Below are 15,688 nucleotides of genomic sequence, written 5' to 3' on the forward strand. Positions count from 1 at the left end.
CTGAAACTAATGATAACATTGTCAACTAAAATATAAATTTTTAATAAAAAATAAATTGCGATTTGTGCATATCCATGTTTGAAGTGAAGATTCTGTTTTGATAGAATCCTTAAGGAAACTGCAGTCTACATTTCAAGGGAAAAAACAATAGAAAATGACTTGTTTCTATAAAGAAAAGGAAGCTTGGTGCAAGAGGAAGTGTACCCATGGAGAATGTACTTAAAATCCAAATGACCCATGAGGGACCCCCATCTTATTTGGCAGATAAAAGTTTCTCTGCTATCTATTTAACAAATTAATAAAAAAGAACATAAATAAAGGGGAATAATAACTTAGAGCTTTCTGGGCACCTGAGTCTTTGATCCCTTTAGGGCCTTGGCACCTAAAGAGAAGGGGAAAAAAGGATCCCTGTCTCTGAGGCTTTGAAAGTGGCTTTCCTTGAGGCATTGGGGAAGCTCTGGGGGCACTAAGAACTGAAGGGCTGAGATGCCTGGGGCATGAGTCTGTTTGATCCAATAAAGAGCCAGAAAAAAAAAAAATGGCTGGTAAGTAATTTTGCTATTTCATTTGGTGCAAAAGAGAAGGCAAAACACAGGAATATTCAATGAGCCAAACAAAGTACAAAATACAGCATGAGTGTGAATGCAGACTGACCCTTTCCCAGGGACATTTCTAAGCCCGAATGAAGCACTCACTGCCTAGGCTAATGTACAATAGCATGCATTTTAAACCATGGTGACCCTTTTGTTTTTCTGATAGGCGAAGATGAAGACGAATTTGAGAATTTCATGCTGCCTCTTACAGTCTCTTTTGAAACAGTATTACAAATATTCAACAACAACTTTAAACAAGAAGATGTGAAGGTGGGTTTGTTCCTAAATGTGACGAAAGATGCTTTTGCTCATGCTGGGCTATCTAGATCCACAAAAAGGTTTCTGCATATTTGTACGTGCTCTGCGCCTCATCAGTCTTGCTTCCTCAATTGCATGTGTCTTTGAGTGGTACTTTTCGTGTAAGTACTTCTTTAGTTTCTTGTACAAATTGACTTTGAGGTCAGCGAGTGATTTGGGGCAGTTTATGATTAGATGATTTGTCTCTTGTGGCAGTATCTTTAAAAGAACACTTCTCATGGGTACACCACTTAAAGCATCTCTCTTCCCTCATCTACCCTGCACTGTATGCCTCAATATATTTATATGGAGGAATGCACACATACTCATGCTAAAACACTACATCTCTAAATATTTTTTTAAACAAGAATTTATATAAATCAAGACATTATTAAATGGCTAGGCATATATGTATAAATAGGAGCTGGTCTTGAAGTATTGCATTCTTAAACTGAACAAAGTGATTAGGATAACTGATAGCTAAATAAGGTTTTTATGTGCCTGTGGGAGCCGTATTAGGATTGATTTGACAAGTCAGTTCAGCTGTGGCAACAGTCATAATATCTAAGACAACATTATGTTTTATTAGTAAAATCCTTAAGTGTAGCAAGCTGTTTGTGACAAAACAGTCCCATATTTTAATGTGGGGGGTGAGGAACACAAGATCTGCAAAATAGGAATAGCATCTTCTGAAATCATAATGTATCTGGGCTATATTAAATAGATTGACACTGATTATTATTTTTAAAAGACTAATAAATGTACTCGAGAGGATGCAGGCACCTTTGTTAGTGATGCTCAAGTCATATTTTATTGTTATTTGGAATAAGTCGAAAACATTAACCGTCATTTTCCATGGCCTCTCCTCTCTCTAAAATATATATATGCATGCAGTAAGAAGCCAGATAGTAAAACAGTGGCCTTTGATGATTATTTTAGGGAAATTCTTCTACCAGAAAATAATTAGCCAAATGCGATACCTTTTGAAATAGTTTTTGAAATTAATGTTTATCAACATGCAATAGTCATAGAATTTTAAAACCAAAAAGGATCTTAGAGATTTTCTTTGTGTTCATCAGCTTGTGAAAACTCTTCACCAGAGTTTCTACTCAGGTTAGCTGTATTTTTTAGATGTCTTCCAAATATTTTGAAGGACCAACAAAAGCTTTGCAGCTTTAAGGTGGCTCTCCATGCCCTTTATATCCGAAAGAAGCAGTGAGGTTGAAAAACACCATCTTGATAAAAATTACATTTGTCTCATTTGAAGATTTCATTATACTCCAAGCCCATTTTGATGTAATCCCATCTAGTTTGATAGAAACCATCTTCCTAGAGTCATTTTTAATGGAGTTCCAGTGATATATCCCTAAACCAGCAAGTTCTTAACGACCCTGGAAAGTGACTGCTTGATTACACTTTAACGGTATTTGCAAATAAAATCACAAGTAATTAAGGGGAAATCTCCAGGCTTTTGAGCAAGTTTGATGCATGATAACTGCCTGATTCAGCTTCATCTAGAGTAATGCTGTGTAGGCAACAGCTACTGAGATCAATAGCAACGTAATGATAGTGGCAGAATTAAGTGAGTAACCTGAGAACTGTGCCTCAGAATGCATGCAGCTGCCGCGAACCAAGGCCACACAGTGCACTCCGTGCTTCCGTCCTAAATGTTCATCAAAAGACGCCCTGCAGGAAAATGGAGTTAGATGCTCTTTATTGCTGATCGTGTCTCTTGCCACATTTATCAGGGAAATTGGATTAGCAGTTGGCAGCTGCAGGTAGACAAGATTCTGCAGTGATTAAATATGCAGCTTGGCTGCATTTGTTGTGACAGACCTTTAGTAAATTCTACTGTAAGCACCATCTGTCTAATTTGTATAAAGAAAACTTGGTGCTTTAAGCTACCGATAAAGAACTAAATCTGTTGCTTTATCATAAACAAAACTTTTGCACTAAATGCTTTTAAATGTAATTTATTAGGTTAAGGCTATTTTTCTATCATGATGAATAAATAATACATGCAAAAGTGCTTTCAGGTACTTCATTTTGCAAGTACTAGAGATAAAAACAGTTCTGTTTTGTTCTTCAATAAAGTATTTAGTATTCCAATCCACAGGAGGTGATGCTGTTAAAATATCTCTATGAAAATGCCGCAGGACTGCCAAATTCATTTAATTTGCAACCCTTACCAGCATTTTCTAGCTCCCTATTTATAGATATTTTTCAGATGCGGGTTTTAGGATGAACATAAGCATCAAGGACCTATGTTGCCAAATTGAAATATGGTTGTGAGGGAAGGAAATGCTGCAAAGCTCTTAAATTTATAGCTTTGTTTTCTTAACTTAGTCCCAATAAAATTGAAGAGAACATTGAATTTTTGTCTTGGGTTTTTCTCTTCATAGTAAAGGGAAAAAGAAAGAAAATGCTGTGACAAATCCGGGCTCCAAAGCATTAGTTCAAAATATATGTGTTCCCCCTGTAATTGTATCCACAGTAAAATATAGTCCACACTCCCTTGACTCATGCATCATTTTTGATTTGGCCATGACGTCATCGAGTTTAAGGAAAATGAATGAAAACTTCTCGGAGGAAGAGGAGCAGTTAAATAGGAACCTGCTATCTTTAGTCCCTTCGTAAAAACTCCACAATGTTAAATTATTTAAAATCCTTGATTTTCAGCATGCGCACATTAAAAGTTTTCGCACTAAGTGCCAAATGTTGCAAACAGCACTTTAACAGAATGATTTTGCTTTGATCCCTGTAGCAGTTCCTGAATAATTTATCACAGGTTATTGCCTTAATTCTGGAGAGGGATAGAGCAATAAAGGCAGATGAAAACACTCCAGTTGAAACACCTTGGGGCCTGCTCATTCCTCTGACACGGCTCTTTTGTTGGAACTATTTAGAGGTTATTAAGATGTGTCTCCAGAATTAAGAGTATGCTGTAAGGATGAAGACAGCCATCTTAATTCTAAAGACAAAGCACAATGACCCTTCACCTTCTTTTTCTTTGTTGTTATTATATAGTGGAATTATGAGGATAATATTATAGCTGCCCCCAGTAGTGCCACTACAAAAAAGGGTCTGTCAGACTTGCCATTAGAAACCCTGTTTGGGGGGTCAGGGTGGAAGGAGCCGCATTTCAGCTGTTTCCCGGCCCATTTGTCTCACGCTTTGGCACACAGACAACTGTTCACCATGCAGTGTGCTGAAGCACTGAGCGGTTTCTCCTAGAACTATCCAGAAGGCATCCTCAAGATCAGATACCCCAGACCTACCTGGCTCCCCAAACCAGCCTCACTAAAGACATAGGACCAGTCAAGTGTGGACCAACTATAGGAGAAGGGCAACTTTTGAAATAAACCCCTTTGTACTATTTTAAATGAGATGGTGAACCGTGGCTCCCCCTTCCCTAAATTTTGGTCGGACCGCCTCTTGTTCTCTGAGATTGCTTAGTAGTCCAGTTGAACTTCTAGGTAACAGTCAGCCTGTCTCATGGCAGAGCTGGGTACGTTTTGGCTACCAAGAAAGTACTCCCTCAGTGCTGAGTATCTGTATAGACTGTTACAGTACTCTTGCTGCCGTAAGATACAAGATATTGTCTGAGCATAAGAAATCTATTTCTTGGGCGCCTGGGTGGCTCAGATGGTTAAGCGTCTGCCTTCGGCTCAGGTCATGATCCCGGAGTCCTGGGATCGAGTCCCGCATTGGGCTCCCCGCTCTGCAGGAGGTCTGCTTCTCCCTCTGCCTCTCTCTCTCTCTCTCTCTCTCATGAATGGATAAATAAAATCTTTTATAAAAAAAAGAAAGAAAGAAATCTATGTCTTATTCACGTGAACACTGCATTTTCCTGTCCAGTCGAATCTATCGAAAAGATACAGTTAGCTCTTACATTGTTATATGCTTCCTCTGCTCTGTAGTAACATTTTCTAAAAGTAAACATTGATATGATTTCATAGATGTGAGTCACTTAGAGCACTTTTATTAACTTGGCATCTTTTAAAGAAGAAAAACTTGTGATAGAGTAAATGTTAGCCTTTTTGTGTAATGAAGATAGTCTAAAGATATTTTAAGAGCCCTTTGCACTAGGCATGAAGAAAGTGAAACTCCTGGTTCCTGTTGACCAGTTTAGAGCTGAATGTGGGTGCCTTATGTATATGTGAAAACTTAATGTTATTTGAAAGCATAACCTGTAACCTGTACATATTGTATATATTTTTATTATACATAATAAAAATAGAAATGCCCACTATCATAGAAAGACTGCAGAGCTACGTACTCAGAATAGGATTGTTCCAAGAAGGCTTCTGAGAAGACGTATTTTGTTCTGGAGGCTGTGAGAAACGTGGAAATCTACAAAAGAGGGGAACAGGTTCCAGGTGGTGAAAATAGGTTACATAAAAGGCAAAACGGCTTTTTTTTTTTAAAAAAAGAGCAAGTCACATGAGAGAACTGTAAGGAGGTGAGCCGATTCTAGACTAACAAGGACTAGTGAGATTATGAGAGGAAAAAGAATGAGTCATTTAAAGAAACAGAAACAGAAATTCAGGGTTTACAGACTCAGAAATTCAGATTACCATCACTTTAGAAACGGTTAGGCGGTTAGAAACTAAATATTTTATAAACGATGACTTCTGGTTATATCGAGTCACCTTTTAGGTACAAGGTTGGAGGATGATCAGAAATTGCAGGTACTTCTGACAGATAAACGGTTATTGTACTTTGAGATGTTATTTAGCCATTAAGATGAGGCTTACGATTCACTTCCAAGTCCTTGATGATCATTTAAAGGCCTTCCTATAAAGAGGTTTTCATTTCTTACCAATGTGTGAGGAAAAAGAAAATCTGGTAAAAAGAAAACTTCAGAGCCATTTCCTGGCAGAATCTTTCTACTGAAACAGTATCTTCAGAAATCACAGTTGCATATCTCAATTATCCCACCCCCTTGTTTTGCAATTATGTTTATTTGTGCTCTTTGTTCTGACATTCTAGCATCTGTTCCTGGGTTTTCTTTTTCTCTTCCCAAGCATCATCCTAAGGACAGCTTAATTAAGAGTCTGGAGTACAAGTCAGATCTCTTTTATTTAAGAGTCAAGTAGTTTTTTTCTGTCTCTCGGAAACTAAATATTTATGGAACATTTAGTACGTGTCAGGCTCTTGTTAGGCATATTTACATAAATTTATTAAACTTATTCCTCACAATGCCTCTGTGAAACAGGCAATAGTAGCCCCTTTTATAGATGAGAAAACTGAGACTGTGAGTTGTTGCCTTGCCTTAAGTCTTACAGCCAAGCAACAGAGCTGGAACTCAAATTCAAGTCTTCTAATAAGCAGTACAGATCTCTTTTCCTTACACCTTTTCCTTTTCCTTGCTTGGGGATTGTGAATGCCCTTCTCGGAATGTCATGGTAGCAATAGGTCACCTGGCCAGTTTTATTTTGTCCTTGGTGACTAGAGATATTCTTTCGGGATCTTTAAATGCCAGTGTGCTTCCAGGATAGACTCTAGGTTGCATAGTGGACTGACTCCATGCAAGCTGGTGTGGTTTAAGATTTGCTATTATTAAATAACGTCTAGACCCTGTGCATCTCTGTTCTGTGGAATTATCAATCCTCTTCTCCCCCCCCCCTTTTTTTTCCCTAATTTGGCATTATTCAGAAACAAAGTATATTAAGAATCCAAATGTTCCTAAACTACCGGAATCATGACTTAGCTCAATTTATAAGAAGCAAAGTCGAGTTGGTCAGCAGATTTGATGGTCTGCTTGTTTAAAAGGGTCTACGGTTTTCTATAGAAAGGGATCTGAGCGAGACATTTTAGCTAATGAATCAAAATCAGATATGTGGTCATTATTGCCTGATTATTACTCCATCTGCTCTGTGCTAACGTGAAAATCAATTACTGTGTCTCTTTCCCACTGACAGCGTATGTTGATCGGGCTGGCAAGAGATCTTCGAGGGATTGCCTTTGCACTGAACACAAAGAGCAGCTACACCATGCTGTTTGACTGGATGTATCCTTATTACAGTGTGACAATACCAGCTCCGTGCACAGAGGGGTGCCAGGCCCCTCGCTTTCGTTTAATAGTATGGCACAGTAGGGAAGAGGAAACAAAGCTAAATGAACTAATGTGTAATCAGCTAAAAATTACAGCACAGTGGTGGCAGTGCAGATAACTGAGCACAGCATTTGGAGACCCAGCTCAGAGAGGTCACTTTTTGGTGCCATTAAATATTGACAACTTAAAAATCACATCCCCAAATGATTGTTTATGTAGGGATTGCAGGGATAATCAGGCTAACATCTTTAACTCAGGATCAATGAATCTTACCATTTGGCATTTTTCGAGGAGATTTGAATTTCTACTCCATCTCAATTAGCAGGTTACTTTATCTCTCAGAGGCTTAATTTGTCATGCTACAGTTTTTCGCCATCATGAGAATATTAATGGACGTGAAAAAGGGGAAATAAATGGTCAGGATTTTTCATTTGGTATAAAATCTGAATTTTCCTTTGCCAAGGCTTAGTACAGAGAACAACATCAATAAACAAAGAAACAAACAAACATCTCCCACAGAAATACCTCTTCACGTAAGAGTGAGACGAGCGTGGACTTTGGTGTCAGACCAGGTTTGTAATCCAGCACCCCACTTGCCGTGTAAACCTTGGCAAGTCATTTCACCTGAGTCTTGGTTTTCTCATCTAGAAAAGGAGACATCTAGTATCATAGCTCACTGTGACCCTTAAAATAGGTAACACACTTTTTATAATGTCCGGAACGTATCTGGGAGTCATAAACAGTTGCTATTAATACTGTTTTAATAATATTGTATGAATCCTCCTTGATCCTAACAGGAAGTGACAATTTACACAAGTCGTATAGGTGTAATATGTTTTCATGTCTTTATACATAAAACCATCAGAACACCTAAAAAGAATTCGATAGCCTTAAAGCTGTTTTATTTTTTAAGTTACTCTCTTTCTCAGTTGGCTCTTGAAGTCCTTCTTATCCAAACTTCCTTCATAAATTAAGCTGCAAAAGAAACTTCTTAAAGGCAGTCTTTCCCTATGGATGCCACAGTTAGGCCAAAAACATAGCTAACAAGGGGTCTGGGCATGTTTTAGGGCGAACTCTACGCATTAAAAAAAAATTTTTAACATTAATTTGAATACTGACTTACATTTTTAGTTACTATTAAAACCTACTTCATCAGATATATGTGTCCATAGAAGGGTTAGAGATAAGAATTTTTCCATGTCATTGAAGAACCATGTCTTTATATCAGCATACAAAGTACATGTACAGAGACTGTAGTTTTTAACATGGAAAGTCCTAAAAGTCTTTTAACTATGAAGAATAAACTGAAATTACATACGACCTTTTATTTACCTAAACATAAATGGAAGCTCACAAAGTAAAAACTTTCATTTATTTGAAAAATCATAAAAACCTAGTTTGGGCACTTTAAAATTGATGGTGATCTTGAAACCAAGCTGTAACTCCAGGCCTAGTCCAGCAATTAATGTTTCATGTTTCCCTCCTCAACAGTTCCAACCAAGAATCAAGTCCAGAACCTTTCCCCTCAGTGTCAAAGAATACAAATATCTGCCATAATTGATACTGCCTAAAATTCATAGAACATATTATAATTGAAGTTTTTAATTAAGTCTGTTTTCCATTTCCTCCCTAAGCTTCGTCTTTTGGGCACCTAGCTGAAATGAAACTTTTGTCCAGCAGATGGCAGACAATAGCGACAATAGCAAATGGAAGGCCTTGGGACTCAGTGTTTTGTTTTGAACTGGAAACTATTGTCTCCTCCATGTGACCATAGATGTTGATGTTATTAGGGTCAGTGGTGGAGGGCGAAGTGTTAGTTATTCAGGAAGCTATGTTAGATTGCCAAACAGGATGGCTTGGTACCGGCTTTGCTTATAATAATTGAGTTTCAGTAGCAAATCAGCTTCCTTGGGAAAAGGCCAAAGGCTTTTCATAATTGTATTGACAACAAAATGAATATGATAAATGGTGTTCATTCAGTTGAGACAAGATTTATAGTTTTCCTTTGGGCAAGGGAAGAAGAGCAAATATTTATAATAATAGTAAAATTTGTTTAAAAGTTACATTATTTGATAATTCAAAAAGCTTTATTAAAATATTTTGAAATACTTTAAGCAGTTTCAGGTGGTAAGGTATAGATTCTTTTCAAAGTATTCTAGTAAAGTAAAAATGAATAAGTATATGGTAAAAAAAAAAAAAACAACAAACATGGATATGAAAGTCATTTATTCTTCCTGAAATATTGATACGTCAAACCGTCAGTGATGATTCCCACATTACTGCTGGGGAAAGTTTATTTTTGCCTTTTATCCACACAAATGTGTGTTCTTTAATTTGTTATACAGTCCTTAGCATGCAGAAGAAATGTCCTATAAGAGCATATGTCATCTTAAAGTCAAAATGCATTTTATTTATGACGATTATTTGATAAAATGCTATTTTAGTGGTTAGCTATTTAATTCAAAAACATTTCTGTAAACACTGACTGCATTAACTGCTACACGAACTGCATTGCTTATCACTGTCCTTCCAAAACCAAATTGCCTGCAACTACATAGCAAACATGTTGATAAATTGTTCTGCTCCTGGAGAATTGAAGAATCGTTGATACACTTCTTTGCCCCTATAGTGAGAACATGACAATATAAAAGCACCTTACCTTGTAGTGCATTTAGTCACCTTGTTTAGACTTTTCCCAGATCATACTTAGACTGCTGAGTGTCAAAAATCCAGACGGCAATTGGAAAAAAAAAGAAAAGAAAAAGGAAAGTGTATGATCGTCATAACCTGATCTCTAAGTCCACTGGTTTTCAGTCAGGTCATGGGTGCTGTTTATTAGTATGCATAAACACATCATACAAAGACAAGACCATGTGGAGGTATATAGAAGGGCGCAAACCTCAGAATAAAACAGTCGTGGATTCCAGTCCTGGCTTCACCACTTAACCTGTGGGGCCTTGGGGAACTTCCTTACTGTCTCAGAATCAGTTTTCTCTTCCACAAAACAGGGTTAATCATACCTGTCTCACAGGTATAGTGTAAAAAGTGAGTGAACTGACATCTATAAAGGGCCCACTATAATGTCTGACACAAAGTAAATACTCCACCACTGTTGTTAGTTCCTCTCCCTGATATGGGATGAGACAAACGAATCCCATTTGCTCACTTATTCAGCAAATTTGGCTAAGGACTGTGCTAGGTTTCATGAGGGATGTAGATTACTTAGACTCAAATCCTATCCCAAAATGAGCTTGTAATTAAATAGAGTCTGTTAGATACCTACATAAATGACTGTAATAAAATATAGAAGATGAGTGCCATAACAACAGATACAAATAGAGTGATTGCATTTAGCTGGGGAATCAGAAAGGGCTCTGTCAAAGTGCAGATATTTCCCTGGATCTTACAAAACAAGTAGTAAAGTAAACCTGAAAAATCACTGTTCAGCAAGCATTGTTTTAAGTACTATGTGTCAGGCCTGAGGAATGAATAAAAGGATTGCTTTTTACCAGAATGAGTAAGATGGACGGCTCTTTAGAAGCTCACAATCTAGTGGATATAACATACTAATATTCACTAGTATAACATACTAATGAACAGTCAGTGTGTTGTCACAAAGATGTATGCAAAGGGCCATATGAACATGTAAGAGGAAGAGATTGGCATTTTGGGCCAAAAAATAAAAATAAAAAAAAGTAGGCTTCCCAGGGAAGTGAAAGTTGGGCAAAGTGTTGAAAGTTGAATAGGCATTTGCTAGACAGGAGAGAAAGGAGAGACTTCCAGCAGCATTTGGCTTCGTGGACAAAGGTACACCTGTTTTGCATTCGTGGAGTACCTTTAAAATAAGCTGTGAACTGGCAGGCTGTTTCTCTTCTGGAATCACATCCTCACACCCCTGTCTCCTAACAGTTTTAAGAAAAACTCCTTTATTGCCTTCTAGGATATTACTGTGCTTCCCCTACTATGAGATCCCAGGGGGAGAAAATTACGTTTTTACTCATTTCTGTTTTCTTGGGGCCCAGCACATAGTAAGTTAAACTAACTCTGCGGTGGGTGGATGGATGAGTGGTGGTTGTCAAGAAGGAAACCCCATACTTCTCATTTTGTTGTATTTGGCATCTGATTAAGGCAATGTCACATCATTAATGCTTATGATCTTTCATTTATCTGATGGAGACGTTAGGAATTCATCAAGAAGGTTTAGGTGAAAGCAATAGGTCTGTGCCTCTTCTACCTAAGGGCTCCCACTGTCTTCCTGCTTTCCATATATACGTAGTCCTCACAGGCCCTGGAAAATTAAACTCTGAGAGAAGGTTCTGCTTCTCACCCTGTAATCTGAGTCTGGCACTCTTGCTCTGAAGCCCTTTTCACCTCCCTGCTCGGTAGGCCTCTACTCTGCTTCCCAGTAATCACTCATTTTCTCTGTGGCAGTCACCTCTGTCAGAAGCATATTAGAATTGGCCCCGCTCTCATTCCACATAGAAAAGGGAGCATCCCCTCATATCCCCCGGCTTTCTCCCATAGTGCATGCAGTGTGCTCTGAAAAATAGGATGGGCCTGATGCCTTTAGAATGCCTGGCAGAGGGGCTTGCGTGGGCCTAGGGTACTCTGAGATTCCGAGACTTGGGTCTTTGCCGTTTCCTGACAAGCCTTTCCAGTGCTTTTCCACCAGTGATCACCAAGTTCGTGCTCAGGGGATCTCTTGGTGGAATCCTTTCTCACCTGTGCTCCTCTGGCACTGCTTCCGAATTTTGGTACCCAGAGCATCTCTACTAGATGTCAGCCACTCACACTTGAGGATGAATTCCCCAAGAATAAAAGCCACGCCTTACTTGTCTCTGGATCCCTCGCCCCTAGTGCAGTAAATAGCACATAGTATCTATGCTCTGTTGAAAATAGCATATTTCCGGGTGCCTGGGTGGCTCAGTTGGTTAAGCGACTGCCTTCGGCTCAGGTCATGATCCTGGAGTCCCGGGATCGAGTCCCACATCGGGCTCCCTGCTCAGCGGGGAGTCTGCTTCTCCCTCTGACCCTCCTCCCTCTCATGTGCTCTCTCTCTCTCTCATTCTGTCTCAAATAAATAAATAAAATCTTTAAAAAAAAAAAAAGAAAATAGCATATTTCCTACTACATGGAAAAAACAGTAATTTATCTGACAATAGCCAAGATAGAATTAATAATTAAGTTCATTGATTTCATTTTTTTTCCTTTTTATCCAACTGAAACCTTATGTATACACACTTCTTATCTCCCTTCTCCACCTTATTAACCTTTGTAGTACTTTCTAACATAACATATATGTCTTTTATTTATTTTCTGTCTTTTCTTATTAGAATATAAATTCCACGACGGCAGGAATTTTTCAGTGTTTGGTTCACTGGTGTCTCCAGAGAGTCTAAAACAATGAATAGATAGTTCTACAAAAGGCCTTCAGTAAATACTTGTTAAGTAAATTCTTTCAACATATACAAATACAATATATACAAATACAGAGACTTAACATTGTATATCTGGGGAGACAAAGTATTGCCTTTTGCAATTTTAGGGAGCTTGCCACTCTTAAGGGATTAGAAGGCTTATTTTCATTGGAAGAAATAAATAGATAGTTCTAATCGAATACGCTATACCTCATTTTAAGGTTGACAAGTTTACAGCAACAAATATTTATTGGAATCAACTTTGCGCCAGGTCCATGTGTACAGCAAGTGCCTAGGTCCTGCCCTCAAGAAGTGTATAATAGAATAGGAGAGATAAAGAGATACAAAAGCACTAGCTAGCACAGGGTACCGTAGCCATACATAGGAAACATACCTAACCAAGTCTTAGGGGAGGGGGAGGCCAGGGAGGCTTCTGAGGGACAAATAGCAATAGCGGGGGGCATGGTAGGGAAGCACAGTCTGCCCTTTAGAAACTCACTTTCTAATGGAGCAGGCAGATAACACAAGCAAGCAACCCTAGTAGAATCTGTTGTTAAGAGATACGGGGTCAGAGTGCTCATTGAACGTAGATGAGGAAGAGATTGACGCCTTTTGGCAAAAGAGACAAAGTTTCACCATCCCAGGGGAAGTGAACTTGAGCTAGGTTGAAAGAGGAATGGGTTAAAGCAGAAGAAGCCGAATGTAGAGGAATGGAGACAAGAGAGTTGGCATCTGTGGATTTGCAGAGAATTAAGAACAGCTAAACCATGGATAGGGCAGGAGTACAAAGAGATGAATCTGGAGGTATGCAGGACTGGGTCTTAAAGATCCTTGTATGCTATCCTAAGGAATATGAAATATATTCTAAGAACAGGGGAAAAAATTGTGATCTTTTTCACCATGGAGATCTCTACCCATACCACACGGGGAAGGAACGCCATTAAGTGATTCAGTTCAGCACTTTCATTGAAACAAAAAGACAAGTACATTGGAAAACATCAGAAAGAGAGAGACCTAGAGAATAGGAAAAGAAAAAGGAAAGGAAGGAGTGGCACAGCAAGAGTTTTTTTTCTGCTGCAGTTTTAGGCCTTAATTTTCTATTTATGTGTCCATTTGTCAAGGAGGAGGTCAGTTATGGCTTAAAGGGCCAGTGGCAGTGAGGCAGGTTTTCCAGGTTCTGATGGTCTCCGCCATTGACTTAGCAGAGGCATACACTTCTTACTATTGATGAGGACGTGTGAGAATTTCTCCTTGGGTGTACATGGGACTACCTTTTAGCTGACCCTGAGTATATTAAAAGTTACCTGAAGCTTTTCTTCAAGCTAACATCTCCAGTGTTCCCTGGATCAACTGCAGTGGGACCAAGCAGAGCAAGTCAACAACTTAAAAAAACAAAAATAGTATAGGCAGTTTCTAAGCTGAAAGATAGGTGTATGGGGGTTATTATTACTATTTCCCTCTACTTTTATGTATTTTCAAAATTTCATAATAAACAACATTTTTTTCTTAAGTAGTTTAATGCCCAAGAAACTGGTATTAACAATTCAAATATATCTTTATCCTCATTAAATTTCTCTTCCTTTCCTACAGTATTAAGCACAATTCTTTAAATGTGTTACTTACATGATACTTTTGGGGTGTGTCTTTTATTTATAGTGTGTACCAAGAATGAAGGAACATAATGTATGGGATATGTTACAAAGAAGAGCAAATCATTTACAGTCCCCCCAGAAATGTACAGCTGTGCAGGTTAGGGAGAGCAATTTATAAAATTGCCATTGTATACTAAACATAGAGCAAATGTGGATTCCTTTTTTGCTTTTTAAGTGCCACTAATTTTCAGGAACAATATTTCTTTTGACCCTTAAGTTCTTTAACAGGCTTTTTAAAAGGTACCCCACGTATCTTCCCATTCTTCAGAGGACGATCGAGCGGTGGTATGGAGAGCCAGCATGTACCACTCCCATCTTAAAACTTATGGCAGAACTGATGCAAAATAGGTAAGAAGTGTACTGGGGGAGAAAAAAAAAATCGCTATTTGGCAGCATCTCCAGAGGTCAGATTTTCCTGCCTGCTATGTGTATATTTAAGGCTTAGCAAGAACTCAGGAACCAGAAGGTTTAAAATAACTGGTGAAAGGGCGCCTGGGTGGCTCAGTTGGTTAAGTGACTGCCTTCAGCTCAGGTCATGATCCTGGAGTCCCGGGATCGAGTCCCGCATCGGGCTCCCTGCTCGGCAGGGAGTCTGCTTCTCCCTCTGACCCTCCTCCCTGTCATGCTCTCTGTCTCTCATTCTCTCTCTCTCAAATAAATAAATAAAATCTTAAAAAAAATAAAATAAAATAACTGGTGAAAGCAATAGAATTAGAGACATAAGGTTGAGATCCCTTGGGAGAAAGAACGTAGTACACTTAGGTGTGTGAGGTGGAAGACTACCACCACCATTATTTAAAATATTCAAAGCACAAATGGAGGAAGCGCAGCTATTTTTACCGTTTCAGGGCTTAACTGAATTGTGTAGACTTTTAAGGCAGAAAAGAAGTTCAGAGGTCTCCGAGTTGAGCTGCTTTCTCTATGAAGAAGGGAACTGAGTCCCAGAGCAGTTCATGGACTCATAGTTTGTCTCAGGAGCCCCCGGGATTGTCCCTGCTTTGACTTCTAAGTTATCCTTCTTCCTCTTTGGCAGTATGCATGTATGTGGATGATTTGTGTGCTCAACGTTTTCATTTAAATTGCTATGACAATAAACAGGGGTGCCTATATCTTTTCGAATTACTGTTTTCATTTGGGAGAGGGAACGTAAATGCCCAGTAGTGGAACTGCTGGATCATCTGGTAGTTCTAGTTTTAGTTTTTTGAGCACCCTCCATACCACTTTTCACAGTGGCTGCACCATTTTGCATTCCACCAACAGTGCACAAGGGTTCCTTTTTCTCCACATTCTCACCAACACTTGTTATTTCTTGTCTTTTTGACTCTAGCCATTGTAACAGGTGTAAGCTATAATCTCATGGTGGTTCTGAAACTAATATGACACTGTCTGTTAATTATACTTCAATAAAAAAATTTTAAGAGTGAAAAATAGCATAAATAGCAACTACAACACTTCTTTTTTTTACAGCTACAACACTTCTTAAAAATTGCCTAAAAACTTAAAAATAAAGAAAAAATTGCCTAGTTGACCTTATAATTTGCACAGACCAGCAGAGATTCAAATACTCTGCATGTAAATGTTAACAAAGATGTAGCTAAAAGAGAAAAACTGCAAAAAGCTAATTGGTTTTACCTCTTTAAAATATGTCATTATGAATGTGGCTTCACACCA

General features: G+C 38.5%; 1 protein-coding gene across 8 annotated transcripts in view; it reads left to right on the forward strand.

Moving 5' to 3' along the window:
• RANBP17 (RAN binding protein 17) overlaps positions 1–15,688 on the forward strand; it is a 310,785-nt gene that overhangs the window by 246,734 nt on the left and 48,363 nt on the right. For all 8 annotated transcript variants that reach the window (XR_014146975.1, XM_081826302.1, XM_081826303.1 and 5 more), the window contains 3 exons: positions 760–863; positions 6,815–6,903; positions 14,258–14,365. Coding sequence is in view for 7 of the 8 variants with exons in the window: in XM_081826302.1 (XP_081682428.1) it covers positions 760–863; positions 6,815–6,903; positions 14,258–14,365 (301 nt within the window). In the remaining variant the exon portion in view is untranslated. The remainder of the gene's footprint in view (positions 1–759; positions 864–6,814; positions 6,904–14,257; positions 14,366–15,688) is intronic.

This window comes from Leptonychotes weddellii, chromosome 7, assembly GCF_054177405.1.
Source record: "Leptonychotes weddellii isolate Sample4059 chromosome 7, ASM5417740v2, whole genome shotgun sequence".
Lineage (NCBI taxonomy): Eukaryota > Metazoa > Chordata > Mammalia > Carnivora > Phocidae > Leptonychotes > Leptonychotes weddellii.